Raw genomic sequence first — 21,531 nt, 5'->3', positions numbered from 1 at the left:
CTAATGATAGGTCATGCTTGTCCAAAGATGTCTTGCCACTTTTAAACACAACAGTCCGAGGAGTGTCTCTAAATCACAATATACTATATCTTCTTCACTCTCTTTTTTTGAGGTCAGTGTGTCATGGGCAATGACCATGTAGAGAAGCAGCTATCGAATCAAACAATCCTTTAATGTCAGTATACATCAGAACATTTGCTCTAAATAATTCGATCCGCTGACTGTATCCTGCATGTTGACCCAGAAGCAGCTTTGGCCCTCTGTCTTAGCTGTTGAAGGCTCCCTGAGGGGGGGCGAGGAGGGGGACAAGGTCTACTTGTCTCTGAAAATAGCTCAGGGGGGAACTCGAGAGTGCGGTTCGCCCAGCGCTGGAAAAACACTCGTTGTGGTTGTGCTGGGCTGCAGGGATTGCAACATCGAACGTCCTGTTGCTACTCACTCAGACGTGATCTCACCCGTGGTCCTATCATTCAGAGGAGCAGCACTGACCTGACGGAGACTCTACATGCTCAGAGGAACAGATATACCTGTTGATCGTCTGCAAATAAAGTAAGTTCACTTATCCATTAATACATCATGGGTAGCCATTAAGATATTTCAATCTGGAGGTGTGTAGACATTAAAGTATATTTAAGAAAATCCTGTCATATTTACATCTACATAACATGTTCATTCTTGCCCTATCATCTCCAAATCAGCACTGGAGTCATGGGAGATCTGAGGCATAAGATAGGGGTCATGTCACAGACGATATGTCCAACTTCGCGGGCTCCGTCTGACGAGGACTTAAAGGCCCCAAATAATGTCAAACAGGAGAAAATGCAAATGAAGAGAGAAATCTCCCTCATGAATGGGATCTGCCTCATTGTTGGCAACATGATCGGCTCCGGGATCTTCGTCTCACCGAAGGGTGTACTCATGTTCAGCGGCTCTTACGGGCTGTCTTTGCTGATTTGGGCTGTCGGAGGCATCTTCTCAGTGTTCGGGGCTTTGTGCTACGCGGAGCTTGGCACCACCATCACCAAGTCTGGAGCCAGCTACGCCTACATCCTGGAGTCGTTTGGAGGCTTCCTGGCTTTCATCCGTCTGTGGACATCCATCCTCCTGATCGAGCCGGCCAGCCAGGCTGTGATTTCACTGACCTTTGCCAACTACCTGGTGGAGACTTTCTACCCCACCTGCCAGGCGCCGTACGATTCTGTCCGGCTCATTGCTGCAGCCTGCCTCTGTAAGGAACACTCCTCTGTTCTGAATGAGTGTGTGAGATGAAGTTCAGCATAAAGTTGACTAATAATTTAATTGCTTTTATTATTTAATCTGTAAACTCTAGGCTGTGTTTTGCTGCGTTTTCCAATATCAAACATAAAAGTGTCTACAATTACAAGTGTTTGAAAAAAAATGCAGGCAGGGAAAACTGACTTTATTGCCATCTAGTGTTTGAATTTTTCACTCTGATGCCCTCTTTGGCCTTAACCCAGTCCCTGACGTCAGCTTGCCCTCCCTCTATCACCCCAAGAAGCCTTTTTTACTTGTTTGCTGCAGGAAGAAAAAGATCGAAAAAAAAAAAAACCTTAAAGCTGCAATCCTTAAGATTTTTATGAAATCAGTCCCTGTTGTCCTCTGACAGTAAGTACCTCTCTCTATAATAGTTTTAATTGTTAGTGGTGGAGTCAGGATTCAAAGCCTTCACACACAGAAGGGATTTACAAGAAAGAGGAATGAATGTTATCCAAAGTTACCATTTAAATAAGATCTCATTGATATCAGCCTGAACTGAACATTGAAGCAGAGCTGTATTAAAGGAGACCTTTTATGCTATTTCTTTTTTTTCTAACTTCCTCTGTGTTATCAAGGTCATCGTGCATGTAAAAGATCTTGAAAGTTGAAAAGGTCAAAGTCTGCGCCAACAGAAACTCCTTTCTCCCACAGCAAACACTGCTCCTGAAACGCCTCGTCAATACACCCGCCTTTAATTCTGTGACTTTGTGACATCACACTACGACACAGTGGCTAGTTTGGCACTTAATGTCCAGTTGCCTACGATATAGCACTTAGAAGTACCATGACTTGGAAGACTGAGAACCTTCATCAACATGCTCTGTTGTTGTTAGCAGTGCTGGCTCAGGCATGTGCGAGCTGACCAATCAGACAGGACTGGGTATTTTTGAGACTGGCCTTAAAGAGACAGAAGCTAGAACAGAGCGTTTCAGAAACAGGGAATACACTGGACAGTATGAGAAAACTGATGATTTTTTTGAGCATTAAAGCTTGTAAACTTATTCTAGCAGTAACCCGAAATAAAGATGTGGTGACACTGAAGGTGAGGTTCGCCCAGGGCGTCATGCAAGCTAGGACCGCCACTGCACCCTGGTACTAAACTCAATAACCCTGTGTATGTGAAACTGGCATCAGCTATAGTTAGACTGGCTGTCCAATCCTGTAAAAATACCACGGTGGTTTACAGCCAGGCTTTGTGCTGTGGAGAATTTAAATTAGCAGAAGTGGTATTTAGGTTAGAGAGCAGCAATGTCATTAGTCATGACAAGTTTCTGATTCTGTTCCCTGGGCATCGGGCAGAGAGATGGCAGCTAGTTTCCTGAATGATTCATCTATGTCTGCTATGCAAATGCAACCAAACAAGAAAGCATAGCTGTAGAAGTTGTATTAGGCCTTTGTATAAGTATCAACGTCTGATCTCACCTATGTCATTGTCTTTATTCCTCTGGTTTTCCCTAGGCATGCTCATCTTCATTAACTGTGCCTATGTGAAGTGGGGGACTCTGGTCCAGGACATTTTCACTTACGCCAAACTCATGTCGCTCTGCCTCATCATTATTGTAGGAATCCTAAAAATATCTTCTGGTAAGATTAGATTAAAGTGGGAATGCATCAGAGGAAACACGCCAAATAAAAAGGCTGTGTGCTTTAAACTTTGACTTGTCTTTGTGTAGGAGAAACAAAGAGCTTCCACAACCCATTTGAGGGCTCGACGACGGATCCCGGAGCCTTAGCCTTGGCCCTCTACTCAGCTCTGTTCTCCTACTCCGGCTGGGATACACTCAACTTCGTCACAGAGGAGATTCAGAATCCAGAGAGGTAACACACATGTACATACAAAGACATACAAACATAAAGGGAATGTGGTGGTAAAACCCAAAGAGAATCATCATCATCATGACTCTACAGTTACTCTCAGCTCTACAGAGGACTTTTAGCATCTTTCAGTTCCTTGTTTTGGTTTCGCTGCTTTATTATTTTAGTAGTCTCACTGCAGTGAGTCAAGTCTCACTGCTCTCATCAACGTTGTTTCCAGCAGTGTTGTATAAAGTACCCAAAAGTCATACTTGAGTAAAAGTAAAGATATCTGTTTAAATATTACTTTGGTAATAGTGACAGCCACCCAAATAGTAAAGTATTTAAGTATGTGATACTAAATGTTCTTAAGTATCAAAAGTACAAGTAAAAGTAAATTATACATATATTTACCGTATACTATGGGTTGAGTAATATTCAAATTTTTTCTGATTATTGCAATCAGTGTTTTGTTACTACTAAGTTACTAGTAATTAAAGTTATCAAATAAATGAAGTGGAGTATAAAGTAGCAGAACATGGAAATACTCACATAAAGTACGCGTACCTCAGAATTATACTTAATTATAGTACATGAGTATATGTACTTAGTTATATTCCATTACTGTTTTTCCAGCCACAGCAGGCAGCTGTTTTCAGTCAAACAACAAACAGAGAGCAGCTAGCTTGTAACACAGTGGAGCATTTAACAGCTAAACTGATATATATTTTCTTCAGGAGTTGGTAGAGACTAAAAACAGAGCTAAAAGATTTTGAATACATGACTTTTCAATAATTACTAATGCTTACAATGCTCCAAAATTGGTGGATGTGTGAATAAGCAGCTGTTTGCTTACATGTTAACCATAAACAAAGAAGAATATAATAAAATGCAAGTTTTGTATTTTTGTCTTTACATCTTGTTTCTGTTGCCCCCAAGTGGCCAAAATTAGAAAAAAAATGCACAATACTAGTATCGTCACATAAACAAAGTAGATTTGTTATTTTGCCCAGTGAATGGGTTCATTTTGAAAAGCATTGTATGTCTGCGACTGTCTGTGGCAAAAACTCAATAAGGTGCATCCCGAGCCTGATTACCTTTTGTTGTAGCATAGCTAGATACAATTGTTATTGATTTTCATATTTTTTGTTTTATCTAGATGAATTTGACAGAACTAGTCCGGTGGTAAAATCACATGACTTGGATTGCACCTTGATCTTTTGCAATAATGTTTACTGACTGATTCATAAACCGCTCTGTGTTGTTGCTGTTGCTGTTGTTGTTGTTGTTGTTGTAGGAATCTCCCCCTGGCCATTGCCATTTCCATGCCCATAGTGACCATCATCTACCTGTTGACCAACGTGGCATATTATGTGGTTCTGGACATGCCGTCCCTGCTGGCCAGTGACGCAGTTGCTGTGGTGAGAAACAAACAGCCACCTTGGGGAGATAATTCCCTGTGCTGCTAAATATAACCCTGCTCTGCTTGGTTGACCCGAGACCTTTTGCACTTGAGAAACTAAAGGAAGTTGCTTGCATGTTGTCGGTAAAATGTGGACAGCATAATGATCTGAGCCACTGATAGGCTCTCCTGAAAACACAGTGTCATCTACCATGTTAATGTGACCCGGTAGACATTTGGGAACGCGGTCCTGGGGCCGTTCAAGTGGATCATCCCTGTTTCGGTGGCCATGTCCTGCTACGGAGGGCTCAACGCTTCTATCATCGCTGCCTCACGGTAATCAGGAAACACTGAACAGGCACTGACTTTAGGCTCAGGTCATGATGAGTATTTTTTAAAATAACTTTCCATCTTTGTTGATCGTGCAGGTTGTTTTTCGTCGGGGCCAGAGAGGGCCACCTCCCCGACAGTCTGAGCCTGATCCACCTGGAGCGCTACACACCCATACCTGCACTGCTGTTCAATGTGAGGACCATTTATGTTACTCTTATTCCAATTAAACATCAGATTCCTCAAATGCGTAATAAATGAAACAATGTGCAGGAACACAAGTATATGAATCCTTATCTTATGGAATAAAGCAAGTCTTTTATATGCTGTGTGTCTGCAGGGGCTAATGGGTCTGATCTTCCTGTGTGTGGAGGACGTGTTCCAGCTCATCAGCTACTTCAGCTTCAGTTACTGGTTCTATGTGGGTCTGTCTGTGGCCGGACTCATCTACCTGCGCATCACTCAGCCCGACAGATACCGGCCTGTGAAGGTGCTGCTCCTTTTACTGTTCACATTCATGCTGAATACAATTACATGCAAATGCTCTATATGCAGGGCCGGAGCCAGGATTTTAGAAATATTGAGGTCCTGACAGACAGACAGACAGACAGAAGGACAGATAGATAGATTGTAAAGGTTAAAAACATCAGTTGCAACTCATCCAAATAATGTTTATAAATGAACCACACAGTATTTATTATTATGAGCATTTCACTGCTTGTTAACAGTAAAAATAACTGTTAAATAACGTTTAATTAACTATAAATTTGCCGTTTTTAGTTATATATATTTGTTTATTTTAATGATATGATAGATATAGATATTATAAAGCCTTACCAAATATATATATATGTGTGTGTGTGTGTGTGTGTGTATATACATATATACATATATATGTACTGTATATATACTGTATATATGTATTAAGATATCAAAGACCCAGAAAAAAATACCGAGTACAGTCTTAACGGTGTTATTGATAATATTCAGCCATCTCCGTAAGTTTGCATTCACATCAAAACACAGCTGTTGTTCGAATCATCAGCCCCTCAAGTGGTTGCCAGTTTGTTGTAATTGCAAATGCTATCGTTGCGTGCGTCAGCTAACATTTATGTCGCTAATGCTAGCTAGCTAATGCAGTGCAGAATGCTGCTTGCATACTGTAGAAATAAGACAGTTTTAAGGGTTTTTTTCCCACAAACTGGCAACTACCAATACTGTTGATGCTGACGAAACGCAGATACCACGTGATACCAACGTTGTTATACCATGGCTGACAAACCTTGTTAGAAGTTGTCAGAATTCTTACAGAGATAAACAAAACAATCATTTTGGACCCGACAAATATTGTAAAGTTATTAATTCACAATCATAATAATGTTTTTAACAGAAGAGATATATATATATATAGTACAAGCTCTGTACATGTGTTACCTTTTTCAAAAATGTTTTATGATTTGTCTACATAAAAAATGTTCCTGATATGGCCTTTAAAGTTGAAACACACAACTTTTCAAATTCCCCCCTCCTAAATGTTTCCTGTGTAACAATGTACATATGTCACAGCCTCTAAGGCAAATCAAACAATAAAAGGTCAGCGGTCAACATCCTGATGCCTGACAGGAGGAAGCTTTTTCTTCATCCTCTTCAAAAGCCTGACCTCAGTGACCTTTTTGTGCGAAATGAAAAAAGAAAAAAATCACTTGACGTAAGACACAATCACCTAGAAAGTAGCATTTCAGTGAGGTGAATGGGAATTGTTTTATTACAAATGAGAAACACTTTGTATTCATTGCTTCTTCTTTCTTGTATTCACTGTGTGTTTGTTTTTAACTCATATTTGGAGTGGCGTGTTTTCCAGTTCACAAATTGGCTTAAACTGTCTCTGTGGACACTTAAACTAACCAGACTTGTGTCTTTCTCTCCACAGTTGACCTTGTTCTTCCCCTTCATCTACTGTCTGTGCAGCCTGTTCCTAGTCATCGTGCCTCTGTATGGAGACACCATCAACTCTCTCATAGGAATTGGCATTGCACTGTCGGGGGTGCCGGTCTATTATGTGGCCATTTACCTGCCTGAGGAGAGGAGGCCCAAATTCATCCGCAAGTTAAACGGTAAGTTCAAAAATTACTGTTTGAGTCCAGGAGGACGTGTGTTTTCATTTTATTTAGGGAAATGCATATCAGTTTATTACTGTCTTAAGAGGAAGTGACTTCAACATAGAGCATCAATCTGTCTTTTCCCGTCCCTCGCTCATCCTCTCCTGTCTTCTCCTCATCCAGTCTTTGCCACCAGATTCATCCAGAAGCTGCTCTACTGCTGCCTGACTGAATTTGACACCGAGACAGAAACACAAGCCGGCGGTAAGACGCAGTGAGCTGCAGACGATCCCCATCGTTTCAGCAGTCAGCTTTCTGCCGGAGGCCTTGCTCTTGTCCACATGTTGACGTTCATGTTTTCCTCGAACGCTGAAAAACGAGACCCTTCATGGACAGAGTGGCGAGGCGCTGTCTCACAACGTTTGTGAGAATTACCACTGCCGGGTCAGGTTAAAAAAAGGCCGGACATCTCAAATGACTCACCAGGAAGGAGCAGGCCACGTGGGAAACTGCAAACTGTTGCTTTCTTCTCAAAATGTGATGTACTTTTCTACAAGGATCAATGAATGTCTTCTATGAGGATATAATTAAAAAAAACCCACATAGCTCACGTTATATTTTTTAGACTTGTGTTAAGATGAAAGCTGATCACTTTAAGTCTGAACTTGTTTTCAATAATCACACAACACTGAGGTCTCACTCGACCTCACCTGGTCCTGGCTCCGTGGACTTCTGACCTCAACCCACTGGTGGACATTTCATTCATCACATGGACAGACGTGCATATGAGCACTTTTTCACTTTTTCTTTTTCAGTTTGTTTCATTTTTGTTTACTCTATCATGTCTATTTGTTCAATGTAAAGACGGAAACATTTAATAAATAAAATGTATTAAACCTAACTATTATGTGGCTGAAATGTGATCATCTGATCGTCGTCATTTCGCAGAAGTATGTCTAATTTATCCAGGGGTAAGTTTACAGCTTGATTACATACTGTATATAAGTGGAAAATTTTGCAAATGTGGCTGTGGATTTCTGTGCAGCAGTTAAATGCCTTATTTAAGTGCTATCATTCGTCACTTTAAGTGGTTGATTTGAATAACTTAACACATTTTGTTTCATAAATATAACCTCATAATCACAGTAGGTGGTGCTGCTGTTTGGTAAGAACATATTTTGACCATTTCAAGTTTTGCACCAAAACCTGCCTCAAACCACTGAAGTTACACTGAATTATGTGACTAATGCACCGTTATTTGATATTTCAGTAAAAAGTACCTGAAAGTCATAACTGAGTACAAGTAAAGATGCTGTGTATTACTTCAGTAAAAGTGAAATAAAGTCAAAGTATCAAAAGTATCAAAATTACAACTAAAAGTAAATTTTACTTATATTTACATGTATACTGTATACTTTGGCTCTGGTACAGTTTGCAATCTGCAAAGTAACTAGAAACTAAAGTTGCTGAATAAATGTAGTGGAGTAAAAAGTACAATATTTAGCTCCAGAATGAAGTGGAGAGGAAGTACAATGTAGCAGAAACTGGAAATACTGAAGTAAAGGGCAAGTTCCTCAAAATTGCATTTAAGTATGGTACTTGAGTAAATATACTTGGTTACATTCCATCATTGGTTGTAAGTCACTCACAAACTCCTTTCCCTCCAGCAGGCTGCAGCTTCTCCACCAGGTGGAGCTGTTTTTATTATTGTCTTCCTGGTCTTACATGTGCCAACCTGAGCCGAACACAGGATAGTGACAGGAGGAGGTGTACATCACGCTGCTGCTGTTACTTACTGCCAAATGAGTGTACCAGTGTATTTGGTACCACCTTTATTTTATTTTATTTTATGTGAATATGTGGTACCACCTGTAAGATGTAGCATAAACTGTTTGTGATTTTTGTGCCTCATATTTAGAAAAAAAATGAGGTTTAATTAAAGGTAAAACTTTCCCCTCAATTTTTTCAATTAATGTGAATCTGTTTGAAATCAGTATGACTTTATGCTTCAGTGCAAAACTCATCAAATTCAGTAATGGAAGCACTTTGAACTTTAAACACTTAAAGGATAAATTATGCTCCTTAATTATTGCTGATTTTCTGTCTCCTGCCATTACTTATTAAAACATCTCCACCAGGAATCACATCGCAATAACACATTGTATGAGTGTATATGCTCTAAACACCCTGTTCTTCATTATTTTGTGGGTCAAAGAAAGTGTGAAAAAAAATCCCTAGATCCCTCCCTTTATCCGCATTTACACCAAAAGTTAAGGGGGTCTATTCTGGACCAAGACCCATCCTCCATCCAAGTTTCGTCGAAATCTGTTTTGGTAGTTTTTGTGTAATCCTGCTCACAAACCAACAAACCAACCAGAAACAGACTAGGGTGAAAACCAGTGGCGGCTCATCACTAGGGGCCGCCCCACCTGTCCCACATGAAGAATCATATAGACCTTCATTTAAGGCTAGCTCTGCGTGGCCATGATGAAACTTCAGAAAATCCTGAGTGTTTTCAGAGGACTGGTGGATTTTGTAGCATCCCTAGATGCAGCAGTACAAGAACATCTGCAGAGTGCTGCTGTGTTTAGAGGAACATCTGTGTAACAGTACAGAATGAACTCTCAGTTTAGAGAGAGCACATTATTGAAGAAATCAGCAGTGCTGGCTGTCAAATGCTAAAATCTCAAATATTTGCTGTTTCCAGCTTCTTGAATGTAAATGTTTTGCTGCTGTTCTTCTTGTCATTTATGATAGTAAATGAAGAGTCTTTAGGTTTTGGACTGATGGTTTGACAAAGCAGGACCAAGAGTTTTTAATGAGGGTCATTTTACTATGGTAATTATATGTTTTTGTCTAAAAACCACATCAGACAAATATCACTGTTCCACTCAGAGTCCTTTAAGACTAAGAGGGCGATAAAATGTTTCCCCCATGAAACACATGGGGACACACAAAAAAATCCAAACACATTCAAAGTCAAAACACAGATTTATTCTGAAACATAAATCTGTGACAATATAAAAGATAGTGATTCATTGTGATGACTTGGAAATATAAAAGATTTAAAATGATAAAAAAGAGAGATGATAATACATCCTTAATTAAGACATTAACTATACTGTTTTTACATGCTTTGTGGTGAGCCTCAATTCTAATGTGGTGTCAACACAAGTCTCTTTCTCAGGGTGAAGGTAACTTCAGGCATCTGCTTTGCTGTTCCAGGTTGAACGCCCGCCTCTTTCTGGCTCACGTCGTTGTTCACACGTAGGAGGATGTCTTTCATGTCGTCACCACTAAAACCACAAACAGTTTTGAAAAACACATCAATATCCCTTTTCAGTGACGTTTACAGTTAGACTGCATGATAAGGTTCAAATCATCAGATCTACAAAATACTAAATATTGTGGACATTACTGAACTTCAACTTAATTTTGAGTTATATATTTACCTCAGACAGCCCTCCTCTAGCTGCTGACACACAGATTGGATGAACCAGCTCCCCGATGTTGGGTCTCTATATGCGACACAGTCGTCAACAGTTGCTCTGGCAAGCAGAATATCGGCTGCCTCAGGAATGCATTCTGAATGGGAACCATCAGCCTGCAGATCTTTCAATAACACTCCCTTGTGTTCCTGGTTTCCCTGGCAGGCCTGGATCAGGAACACTTTGGGCTTGCCAGTGAGGGCTGACTGGTTGGTCGCCTTGAAGGTTCCAGTTATGTGTTTAATGGAGAGGAGCTTCCCATCAATCCCACTGACCGAACCGCTCGCTCCATGACTCAAAATACAGCAGATGAAGGCGTCGCCATGTTTAGGAGCCTCCTGAAGATCAGTGAATCCATTGCCGGACCACTCCTGAACACTGAACTCCTGCAGCTGAGAGAGGTCGCTGAGAGAAGCAAAGCACTTCAGTGCCCGATCCATCTGATCCATGGTTTGGTCTTTACACATCAGCACTCTGAAGTCCAGCCGGCTGAACACCTCCCCCAGATGTTCTGCAGGAAATTTCATTTAAAAAAAATGTAGTTAAGCTTCAATCACCAAAAAAATAAGACATTAGTAAAAAACCTGTGAATCTGTCTACTCTGACATACGAGCATCTTTGTCGGTTCCACATCTTTGTTTCATATACGTGAAGTTCTCGTTGTTTATGATCACGCAGAGGCCAGTGGGCTGGCTGTTCAGCTGGTACTGCTCATCCTAAAGACAACGGAAACAGTCGGACACAAACACATAATGAAGTAACTGGAGTTGTATTTCAAGATGTTTCTTCACTAGTTGTAAATGTTATTCAATATTACAATATTGATGTATGATGATTTAAGAGCAGTTTCTTTGTGCGTGTACATTTTTGCCACAAAGGTCTCCAGAGGGTAGTAAATTTGAGGAGGGCACAAGAGTTAATTTCACAATTAGTTATTAATATGTGACATGCTTTATTATTAGTTCCATGACACTTGTGGTCCCCCTCAAACACAATGTCTGAAGGCTTTGAGGTGAACACTTGTCTTGTAATTATCTGTGACGATAATTCTTGTGTCTCTCTAACAAAGCAAAACTAAAATAATGTAATGATTTGTTTGAATATTGATTAAAGGCCTCACTTCCTTACGTCTCCTCTCTTGTGACGGACCATCTGAGGAAATCAGAGCGAAACAGCATGACACCTCCAAACATGAAACTCAACATCATGTGAAGCAGACAGAAGGCTGGTAGATGACTTATACCTGACACAGTCATCTCTATACCAACATGATTTATGTTAACATACCGCTGTGTTCAGCTGAAGAGGCTTGGACTGGTTTAGGTAAAAGGCTGGTGTTGGTCCACTGTAACTTCTTCAGCTCAGGGTAAGTGCCTTTAATTTCCTCATCAGTTTGCAGGAGGTCCAGGAACTTCTTGCAGGTGTCTTCTCCTTTACCCATTATCTTATCCACAAGCCTCACGACGTGCCCCTCTTCATTTTCTCTGTTGACGCTTTTGAGGTTGTTGTACTCCCGTGTGGTTATCAGCTTCTTCTCATCCACCTTGTTGAGGATTAGACTGTAGTCTGTACTCAAAATCTCCAGAATGGCCGTTTTATTCCCTCTAATTTGGTCTCCGGCCTCCATGCTGAATCTAACACAGAGACACAGGAAGACAGGAGGAGAAAGTTGTTGGTTTATGAAGTCAGACTGTAAAGGTTTCTTGTTACACACTGTAGTAGCATTGCTTAACACTCGAGAGCCACTACCTGGCACACACAGCTGTAAGAATAACAGCGGGAATTAAGTAAAGCTTTGGTAATTTACCGTCAGTCTTTCCTTCAAGTTGTACTTTCGGTGAACTGTAACACACTCAGACTCCTCTCAGCAATAACAAGCTGCTTCCGTGTTGAAGCTGACGAGGAAGCAGCGCGGTACAAAACAGCCACGGCTCCTGTCTGTTGTTGCCGCCACAAAGGTGGGTAGTAATGAGCATTTGTGAGGTGTGTGCTTTGTAGGGAAGTATAGTTTGGTAATTAACTTTGGTTCACAACGGGAGTGACAAGGTAGTATGTGTGTACAGATCCCAATATAATAAAAATAGTACATACGAATTTATTTTCTCTACACATGTTGACAGCCTTCCCTGGTGGTCTAGTGGTTAGGATTCGGCGCTCTCACCGCCGCGGCCCGGGTTCGATTCCCGGTCAGGGAACTACTTTTGTCTTTAAATAGGTTTTTTCTCTGTACCAGACATAAACCAGAAGCAGATACACAATTGTCTACCCGAGCTATGTGTAGCACACCACTTGTTGCAATTGTCCACCTTTATGAACAACAATCAATTCGTAGAATTTTGTTTTTTATTTATTTTGTTGTCATTTTTTTCATTGTTCGTTAATTATTGTTTATCTATTTCCCTGTTTCCATGGTAAATTACACAGAAAATAATCTAACGTTGATTGACCCCACTTGAACATATGATAAACTGGATCTATTACAGAATTAATATACATTGTAAACACTCAGTTCCCAGTTAATTCAACTTGAACTGGTGTCTCTGTTAGAGGTTAGTCCGTTTGCCTAGCACCTTGTTGATATAAAGGCTTACCTATATGATTTATTGCAGCACGACTGTATCAGGCTACATTTGTGTTAGCAGGATGTACTTACTGAAATATTATACATTTACATACATACTTACTATACATTTACTGCATCCAATGCATGTGTTAGTCTGTCAATCCCTAAAGGAACAATTTGTCTCTATTATCCCACTTTGCAGAGATGCCAACAGGTCCTGCTCTGCGACGCTCTTCTATTGAACTTCTGTTTTGTTAAGGCATACCATGTGAATCCTGTCATTAAATCACCTTAAATGGAACTACTTACACCTCAGGAGTGCATTTGTTAAAACCACTTTAACTTTAACAAAACCATTCAACTGTCCAGTCATGGGTCTATGGAAAACCACCATGTACTTTACTTCCTCAAACTAGTAAACCACTGAACACCAGACACTTAATCATGATAATTCTTGGAACTGCACCTACACACAGAATTAAAATATGTGGTATGGTATTTATCACTGTTGGGCTGCAGACCCTCCCTAAGGGCCTGAGCTGATTCTACATCATTCTACATTTTACTGGGTTTGACCCACAGCTGTTGTCAATGAATGGAGAAAGATCTTGATTAATCAAGTTAGTCCTGGTAATAACTGATACAAGCACTGCCCATGTTTTACATAAAACTGTTCAATTTTGATAAAGCACTAATGACAAAAGCCACATTATGTTTCTGACATACCAATTAGCAGGTCTTTAAATAGAAGTTGTAGGTGTTTGTGGAAATGTTAAGACTCTCACCAGGTCATTCCTCTGATCATTATTTATTCATCCTTCAGAGAAATATCCCCAAAGCATAAATACATTTTAGATTACAATATACAGTAAGTACAATGTATTCAGTTCAACAGTAGGCAAGATTTTAGAAATACAGCGGTCACTGATAACACGGCCCCCCATCACACAGAAACATTTCGACCACATACCAAATAGAAAGTCTCAAAAGTTGTTTAACTGCGTGGATTTTGAAATATTTTGTTGAATTATATTATCTGTAAATGTAATTTACTGATATACATGTCTAAATGCTTTGAAAAACCTACAGGAACAAAACCAACAGTCTGTAACCTTTTTAAAAAAGCTACCAATTTTCTTTAAAAACTTACAGAAAATAGTGACAGCCCAATGCTCTAAAGTTACAAATTGTGTTCAAAAGTTTAAGATATGGTAACATTCAAAAAAAGTTACCAATTAATTTACAAGCTGCCAGTTTTGATAATAAAAAAAATACCAATAAGTTAAATATTTAAATAGCCCAACTTAAAATGGTACTGATTCTAAAAAAGTTAGTCATGTTAATGATTCAGTCTTTTACCTGTACCTTTACTTTTTTTTTTACTGTATTTACCATCAACACATTGCTTTGGATGTCAACAGAAAAGCTGAGCACAGGGTGTTAAATATCTTTTGATCTTGCAGTGTATAATACTAAATAGGGAAGAGGAAGAAACCCTTGGTTTCCTGAAGCTCTGTACAGTATGTGACGTCATGCTTCTTCCTTCCCCAGAAATGTTTCATTCTCTTCTGTCAGAGAGGAGGGCACTCTGAGAAGTGACTGAGTGGAGGGACAACGGAAGGTACTGCTTCTTCTTAATGCTATTTACAATGACAGTATTACAATATATACTGTAGGAGGACTTTGTAATCGAATGTATTCATAAGAAAGCTGAAACCTATAAGATTTAATCATGGCTATATCCATTTATCATTTTTGAGTACTACAGCTGAGTGTGTAAACAAAGCAAGGCACGTATTCTTCCTTTAAACGTTAAAAAAAAGGCAAAACCTTTGTAAGCGTGGAAAGATGTATGTATGTTGTTAAAACAAACAATTAAATGTAACATAGAGGAGAATGATATTGAATTTGTATGAGGAGAGCTGTTTGTATTTGATTATGTACCCATTGATATGTCTTAGTAACTGTCAGGCTCTACATGTAGGCAGTTCAAAAGGGGAAGTATGAATACCAAGGAAATTAGTAAGCCTCTTTTGTGTGTGTATATGCATGAATGTTTCTCTGTGTGTGTATAAAACCTCTAGGCTATGATGTCGTCTTCCGTTCATTCAGTACTTTGGTTCAGTTTGCTGGTTTTATGGGCATCACAAAGTGGTGGGTAAATAACACACACAGCCACACACACACAGCCACACACACACAGCCACACACAGCCACACACACATTGATTCATGTATCATTTGGGGACTACACAGACCCGAAACCCTAACCACTACTCGGCTAACCCTCACCCCAGAATCACAAATAAACCTTTTCCCAGTTGGGGACACAGTTTTGTCTCCAACTGGACAAGCCAGCCCCAGTTAATTGTGTACACCATGTTTAATGCGTCAAACACTTTTTGCCTATCTTGCTTTAATCAGGGCGGTATCGCAGTTAGTTGCTGGTTTCCTTGCATACAGTATGGAAGGAAACCAGCTTCTGACACCACCCTATTAAAGCAAAATACCCAAAAACGTTGATGAATTAAGCATGGTGCACTGCACAACATGTTCAAGTTTTGATGGACTTGCATTGTACTTCACTGCGCGTACATTCTCAAAGTTTGTTTTCCCTCGTGCTTTAACTCTGGACACGTTTTCTTTTGACAGAGACAGAGGCCCTCACTCCAGATGTCTGTCTGTCAACGTTTGAGGGTGATGCGGGAATCAAAGTATTACTTTAGCTTCCAAAGTCCACACATTCGCAGTAAAACCTTTTTTTTTTTTCACTGTCTTTATCCTGTTCTTCTTGTTCGTTAAACTCCTTCAGCTTCAGTCTACAGAGCAGGAGCCTGATGAAGAGTGGGCTGTTTTGAGTGATCCGAAGAACTTTCCCTGCTACCTTTACCTGACAAATATAGTCAACTGCTCCTGGTCATTCCCCACTTTGCAGAAGGATACTGAGCTCTTTATCTCCATCAGGTATTTTTTAACATAACACACCACCCAAATAGCATAGCTTTAATGAACATTTAGAAATATGAATGCATATTTACACTACAAGTAAGATCAAATGTATGAAATGCTTTGAGCATGTATCTCTGTCTAATCATACAGTGTTTGTCCCAACGAAATGGAGATTGAGTCGTCCGAGGGAAGAGTCGGATCAAAGTCTTTTCACCTGCCTGAGCCTGAGGACTTGTTGATCCTTCAATTCAACATAAGTCTGCACAACAACTGGGCAGTCTACACCTACACATATGAAATCAGCCTGCATGGTAATACTCTCAGATATAAAAAAAAAAGAAAGTACGTTGCTGTTGTTGAAGGTGCACTATGTCGTTTTACAGAAGAAATTTTAATCACAGTGTCAGCACCTTCTTTGACTGACTTTTTTTTAATGTCTGAACAAACTCTCTTTGTTTTCATGACTGACTAACAAAACAAACCTTAAAAGACAAACCAATTACTGTTTTACTTTGTTTATATGTGGCGGACCCTGCCACCTTTCTTGCTTCAAACAGTGTTCTGGGACCTTATTTTCCTCTGAGAACAGCTTGTTTATTCAGTTATGGAAAAGATAAATATTTCTGAGTTTGTACTATGACCTCATTAATACTGTAAATATTGAGTTTGAATTTCTTCTCCAAAACTAAATAGTGCCCCTTTGAGTATTCGCAAATGATAATCACTGGCATCCACCATTTGAACAATGCACTAGGCAGCACTTTATTTTGATTCTATCTATTTGCTGACTGAATTTTGGCATAAAGGTCAAGTTTGTGTGTGTCTAAAGGTGTGTGTTTGTGTTCATGCCGAGCGGCTAAAAGGGGGCATAGTAATGGGAGGGGCCTAACACAAAAAGTACTTATTGAAACAAAGTACAAAGTGCTTCACATATGTAAAATGAAATGAACAGGCATGTGCAGCCCTTCAATACAGACATAGTTTGATAAATTAAATTGTACAGGAAAGGGCTCTCACTGGCAGTGTGGTTTTTAGTGTTTCTATTATTATTATGAACTGTTTCCTGACACCTGCTTATTTTGATATAGCTGACAAAAGAGATGAAATAGCAGCTTCCCCTTCGGGTCTTGATCACCTTGTCTGCATCTAACTAGCAGCTTGTGGTAACTTAGTACCTTACTGTAGTTTGTAGATGTTAGCGTACTCATATTACACAAACTCAGTGAAAAGTTGATGTTTCACAGCGTTTCTGAAGACACAATCCTGAAAAGGAAAGCACACCATCTTGTTTTGCTTGTTGCCCACGCAACTCTACGCTGCGCATTTGCTGTCGGTGTAGCCACTAAAGAAATGCACTCTGCTGCACTTTAACTCCGTGAATGGTCCGCATATGTTACGAGTTTAATGTAGCCAAAGCATAAATGGGTGTGTGTCAGTGGGAAACAAAAAGTCACATTACGTCTAAACTAAGTCACGTAATATAACACACACACCATCTGCCGAGTTTTCTGAAGTTGAGTGCATGTGACTGCATCAACAGGTGGATATCTGTGCGTATACAGTCACAATTATTGTGAATTTGTGCTTGTTGAAGTAGCTACGTTATTTTCTTATTTAAATAAGTGTTAAATGGCTCTGTCTTCCAACAGTTATCACTGTTAAAGAGTGTTTGGTCAGTAACCCATGTCTCTCCTCCACCTGCTTATGGAGAGAAAATACATTTTCTTGCCCACTTTATCCAATCAGGATAGAAAACTCCATTAAGAGGTGGTCCTGTGTGCTTGAAAAACACAGAGAGGGCAGGATCCTACTATTCTGCTACCAACACCAGAAATAGCAGAACAGGGGGAAGCTACCAATTCCAGCTTATACTACCAAACAGTCCAAGCAACTGCTAACTGCAAAATGGGCAGGAAGCAGTGGACCAACCTTGTCAACCATAGAGCCCTTAGCAGACCTTCTAAATGAATTGTTCATGAATGAATCAGTTATTTGACTCATTTTGTGGTTTTGTGTGCCACAGCGATCCTGCCTCCACCCGCCAACATCTCTGCGTCAGTCAAAGATGGAGACCTGTTGGTGACATGGGCTGCGCCCCCCAGTGATGTCCACACTGACTGCTTTGAATACCAGCTGGACTTGGGTGACCAGGTACAGTATGTCTTTATGTGTTATTTTCTGATGCACATAAACAAGACAAACTATTAACAATAATGAAGGAATAAATCATGGAAACACATGTTCCCACAGTCAGACCTGATCAGCTAAAAAATGATTTGTAAATGAGGTAAACCTGCTGAGTGTTTATCCTAAATCTTTATCTTTTAAAAACAGGAAATACCCAAAAACATCAAATCCAAGCTGTCTTATACAGAGCAAAATGCAGATCCCAGCCGCACCTATAGAGTGAGGATGAGGACAAGGATGCTGCCAGATTGCGAAGACAACCATGAATGGAGTGAATGGAGTCAAGTTGTCAGTGAGTGCTGTTTGTTAAAGTCATCTTGAAAAGTGGTTTAACCAAAAGCTGGTGACTTAAGATTTGATTTTGATTTTATTCAGATCTCTTTTAGCTCAGTAGCTAATCTACCAGGAGTCCACATAGACTTTACACAGCCCTGATTTCAAAATAGTTGGGATGCTGTGTAAAACGTAACATTTGCAATTTAGATTAAATTGAATTTGCATTTGCAGGAATCAGAGTTGAATCATCTTCTTCCATTGACTGGTTGATGTCTGGAAGCCGGAATACACAATTTTCTCTTCCTTGAATGCAATAACCTCACTACAATAATCATCATCTTTATGTGTGTGTCTGTTTTAGTGATAGAACCATCAAACAAACTCAACATCCTCGTGATCGTCTCAATCTCACTTGGAATACCCATGATCCTCCTGGCTGTGCTGTTGTTGGTGCGCTATCAGAGGTACTGTTTCTGTCTCTGACTGAATGACTCACCTGTTTACTGACACGTGACTCACACACTCTCACACGCGCCCATTCATCTACACAACTCCTCACAGACTTGCTACCGTTTTTCACACGTGCTCTATTTTTCTATGCGCCTCTGTGAGATGATGGAAAACCTGAATCTGAAAACATAAACTCTCGGCAGAAGCACTAAAGTGAAGTTAGAAAACAGAATGCAGAAAGGAGAAGTGAGAGGAGTGTTTGGGTGGCGGCAGTGTCTTTTCTCTGAAAAACCACCGCATTAACCTTAAACTTCCTTAAGGTGAAGACAGAAACTCCCCCGTGTGAGTTCTAAAATAGCCAAACAGGAAAAGCTCTAAATGAGAGAAGATGCAGAGGAAGATAAAGAAAGGATGCACCTTTATTTCTTCTTTCTTTTTCGGTTTCACTTTGTGGTCAACTGTTTGTTTTGAAAAAAATACATATCAAAATGATTATTTTATCCAGTGGAAATGGGAACAGAATGAGTTACAGATTGTGTGTGTGTGTGTGTGTGTGTGTGTGTGTGTGTGTGTGTGTGTGTGTGTGTGTGTGTGTTTTTCAGGGTGTCTAAGGTCTTGTTTCCTCCAATTCCTCGCCCCCCGCCTAAGTACATACATTTCCTGGAAAAAAATGACACATTCAACGTAAGTACAAGCCCATACTGCACACAAACACACACACACAAACACACACACACACACACACACACACACACACACACACACACACAGAGAGAGAGAGAGAGAGAGAGAGAGGGAGAGAGACACCCACAGCACTTAATTTATCACTCACCCAACAACAAACATAATTCAGTTATTATAATGAACTTTATCTATAGAGCACTTTTCAAAACAAAGTACAAAGTCCTTCATATAGATCAAATGAAATAAAATGAATGGTAAAATGTAATTTTTTGCATGTCTGTGTTTTATATTTTCAGATCTTCCTTCCTGCCCCGTCAGCTGAGCCTATGGAGGAGATCACAGAGGTGGAGGATTAAGAGGAAACACCCTAAAAAGAGTTCTTGAAAGCAATATGGAAAGGACATATTCAAATCTAAAAACAAAACAAAAACAAAGCCTGAGGTCAGCTCTAACTCTGCATTTTCATACATTACAATTCAGCAACTAATGATAATAATAACTTTATTTATATAGCAACTTGTATAAAAGTGTTGAATACATGCAGAGTGTATGAAGGTGTGCATTTGTGTGGTCTTTTAAGTTTTCGTACATTTTAAAGGGGCAAAATGTTAGAATTGTTGTTGGAAACTAAAATTTAAAAAGAAATCAAGATTCAAGACTCAAGAGACTTAATTATCCATCACATAGTGACAGAAAATTACCTTTGGTTACGGCTCAAACAACATGAAAAAACATTCACACCCGTGAGAAAAATAGCATTTTGATGTGTTAGTTAGGTAGTTATGTATTGTGTTGAAGAGATGACCAACGAAAGTTGACTGAAATGTTTGATTTAATGGATTTTATGGTTTTCTGAACATCTAACATTTTGAAAGTGAAGACTTTTAAGGCTTTACTTCCAACGGCATAATGCTAATTTATGCAGTATGCTAATGCATTACCAGCGTCACGTATTTTAACTCAAAGTTAAAATTTTGAGGTTTTCCAAGTCCACTGATGTTTAACATATCTGGCGTTGGATGTTCAAATGAGTAAAAACCGAGTATAAACTCAATACTTACATTTAAATGTCAAGTCTGCGCCACTTGATGTCGCCATTTTTCTTGATTTACCGGGACTGAGCAGCGGCATGCAAAGGATCTTGGGATATGGGAGGCCGCGAAGGATAGTAGCAGTGCGTCCTCTGAAAAGAGGGAAAAGAAGGCTGCATTTGAAGTAGCCTTCGAATTTGGACAGCCTTCGCGCAGCGTTGTGACGTAATTGGCCTTCAAATGCGCCCTTCGAAGGATGCAGCCCCTGAATTTGGACACAGCTTTAGAATACCCTTGTCCCATAGCACCCAGCCCAAACCGCTAGTTGCATGACTAACTGAGCTAACTAGCTAACGATAGCTACAGTTAGCAGCAGTTAGTAGTTACTTCGTAGTGTGAAGTATGAATTTGGCCAAAAATTCTCACATATTGCACCTTTAATACATTTATGCACATGTAAAATGATCGCAGCAAAACAAGCTGCGGATATATGATAATTTTGCTCTGTTAGATCATGTTTTGTTTTCGGTTGTTTATTGAAACAAGGACATGTTTGTTGCTGTTTTGATGAAATATACTTGCGCTGCCTGAGCTAACTGGTTAGCTTGAAGTCTTGAAATGTAGATCTATATATGATCTAGTGCTTCTACAAAATATTTATACATTTTTGCGTGTGAAATAAAGTTGAGTAATAAATCACCTGCTCATTTGAAAATAATTAATTTATCCAGGCATCATTCATAGATTGTGGTCAATAAGCACACTTGAAGACGGTTGCTGGTTGTAGCCTTATATGTAATTTACAGATATGACAGTGGAATCAATCATCTCATCTTATATTATATTCTAAAATGCTGAATAATTCCTGAAAAGGTTTACACTCAGATCTAAGAAAATCTTCCATCTCACTGGACATGTAGTAATCAGACTTGGTCTGTACTATAGAAGAGATTTTCGCGAATGTATATAGACTGTTTTCTTAGAAGTGCTCTATGAATACA

General features: G+C 39.7%; 3 protein-coding genes and 1 non-coding gene across 5 annotated transcripts; 3 read left to right on the top strand and 1 right to left on the bottom strand.

The window, feature by feature from the left end:
* Window positions 1–472: 472 nt before the first annotated feature.
* Window positions 473–9,038, top strand: LOC141016765 (Y+L amino acid transporter 2-like). Its single transcript, XM_073491305.1, has 10 exons — window positions 473–549; window positions 699–1,228; window positions 2,737–2,862; window positions 2,952–3,096; window positions 4,370–4,493; window positions 4,707–4,810; window positions 4,903–4,999; window positions 5,145–5,294; window positions 6,735–6,918; window positions 7,087–9,038. Exons 1-10 carry the CDS (start codon window positions 506–508, stop codon window positions 7,179–7,181), a joined length of 1,599 nt encoding a protein of 532 aa, XP_073347406.1. The 5' UTR covers window positions 473–505; the 3' UTR covers window positions 7,182–9,038.
* An 840-nt stretch (window positions 9,039–9,878) lies between these two features.
* On the bottom strand, window positions 9,879–12,280 carry LOC141016934 (caspase-8-like). The gene is made up of 6 exons (XM_073491530.1): window positions 12,199–12,280; window positions 11,679–12,025; window positions 11,512–11,543; window positions 11,002–11,107; window positions 10,356–10,902; window positions 9,879–10,199 (listed from the first exon to the last, which is right to left on the bottom strand). The coding sequence occupies exons 2-6, from the start codon at window positions 12,016–12,018 to the stop codon at window positions 10,058–10,060; spliced, it is 1,167 nt and encodes a 388-aa protein (XP_073347631.1). The 5' UTR covers window positions 12,019–12,025; window positions 12,199–12,280; the 3' UTR covers window positions 9,879–10,057.
* Window positions 12,281–12,514: 234 nt separating this feature from the next.
* Window positions 12,515–12,586, top strand: trnae-cuc (transfer RNA glutamic acid (anticodon CUC)). The gene has a single exon. It is a non-coding gene; the product is annotated as a tRNA-Glu (tRNA).
* Window positions 12,587–14,539: 1,953 nt separating this feature from the next.
* Window positions 14,540–21,229, top strand: LOC141016935 (uncharacterized). 2 transcript variants are annotated; one of them, XM_073491532.1, is made up of 10 exons: window positions 14,540–14,575; window positions 15,039–15,108; window positions 15,606–15,667; window positions 15,766–15,917; window positions 16,053–16,213; window positions 17,926–18,053; window positions 18,237–18,381; window positions 18,727–18,829; window positions 19,418–19,499; window positions 19,796–21,229. In XM_073491532.1, the coding sequence occupies exons 2-10, from the start codon at window positions 15,042–15,044 to the stop codon at window positions 19,853–19,855; spliced, it is 960 nt and encodes a 319-aa protein (XP_073347633.1). In that variant the 5' UTR covers window positions 14,540–14,575; window positions 15,039–15,041; the 3' UTR covers window positions 19,856–21,229. The 2 variants fall into 2 exon arrangements, with proteins under 2 accessions (XP_073347633.1, XP_073347632.1); XM_073491531.1 differs by lacking the exon at window positions 14,540–14,575 and having other exon boundaries at window positions 14,951–15,108.
* The last annotated feature ends 302 nt before the right edge of the window (window positions 21,230–21,531 follow it).

The sequence above is a fragment of the Pagrus major genome, chromosome 21, assembly GCF_040436345.1.
Source record: "Pagrus major chromosome 21, Pma_NU_1.0".
Taxonomy (NCBI): domain Eukaryota; kingdom Metazoa; phylum Chordata; class Actinopteri; order Spariformes; family Sparidae; genus Pagrus; species Pagrus major.
This window is presented reverse-complemented; position numbering and strand designations above follow the sequence as displayed.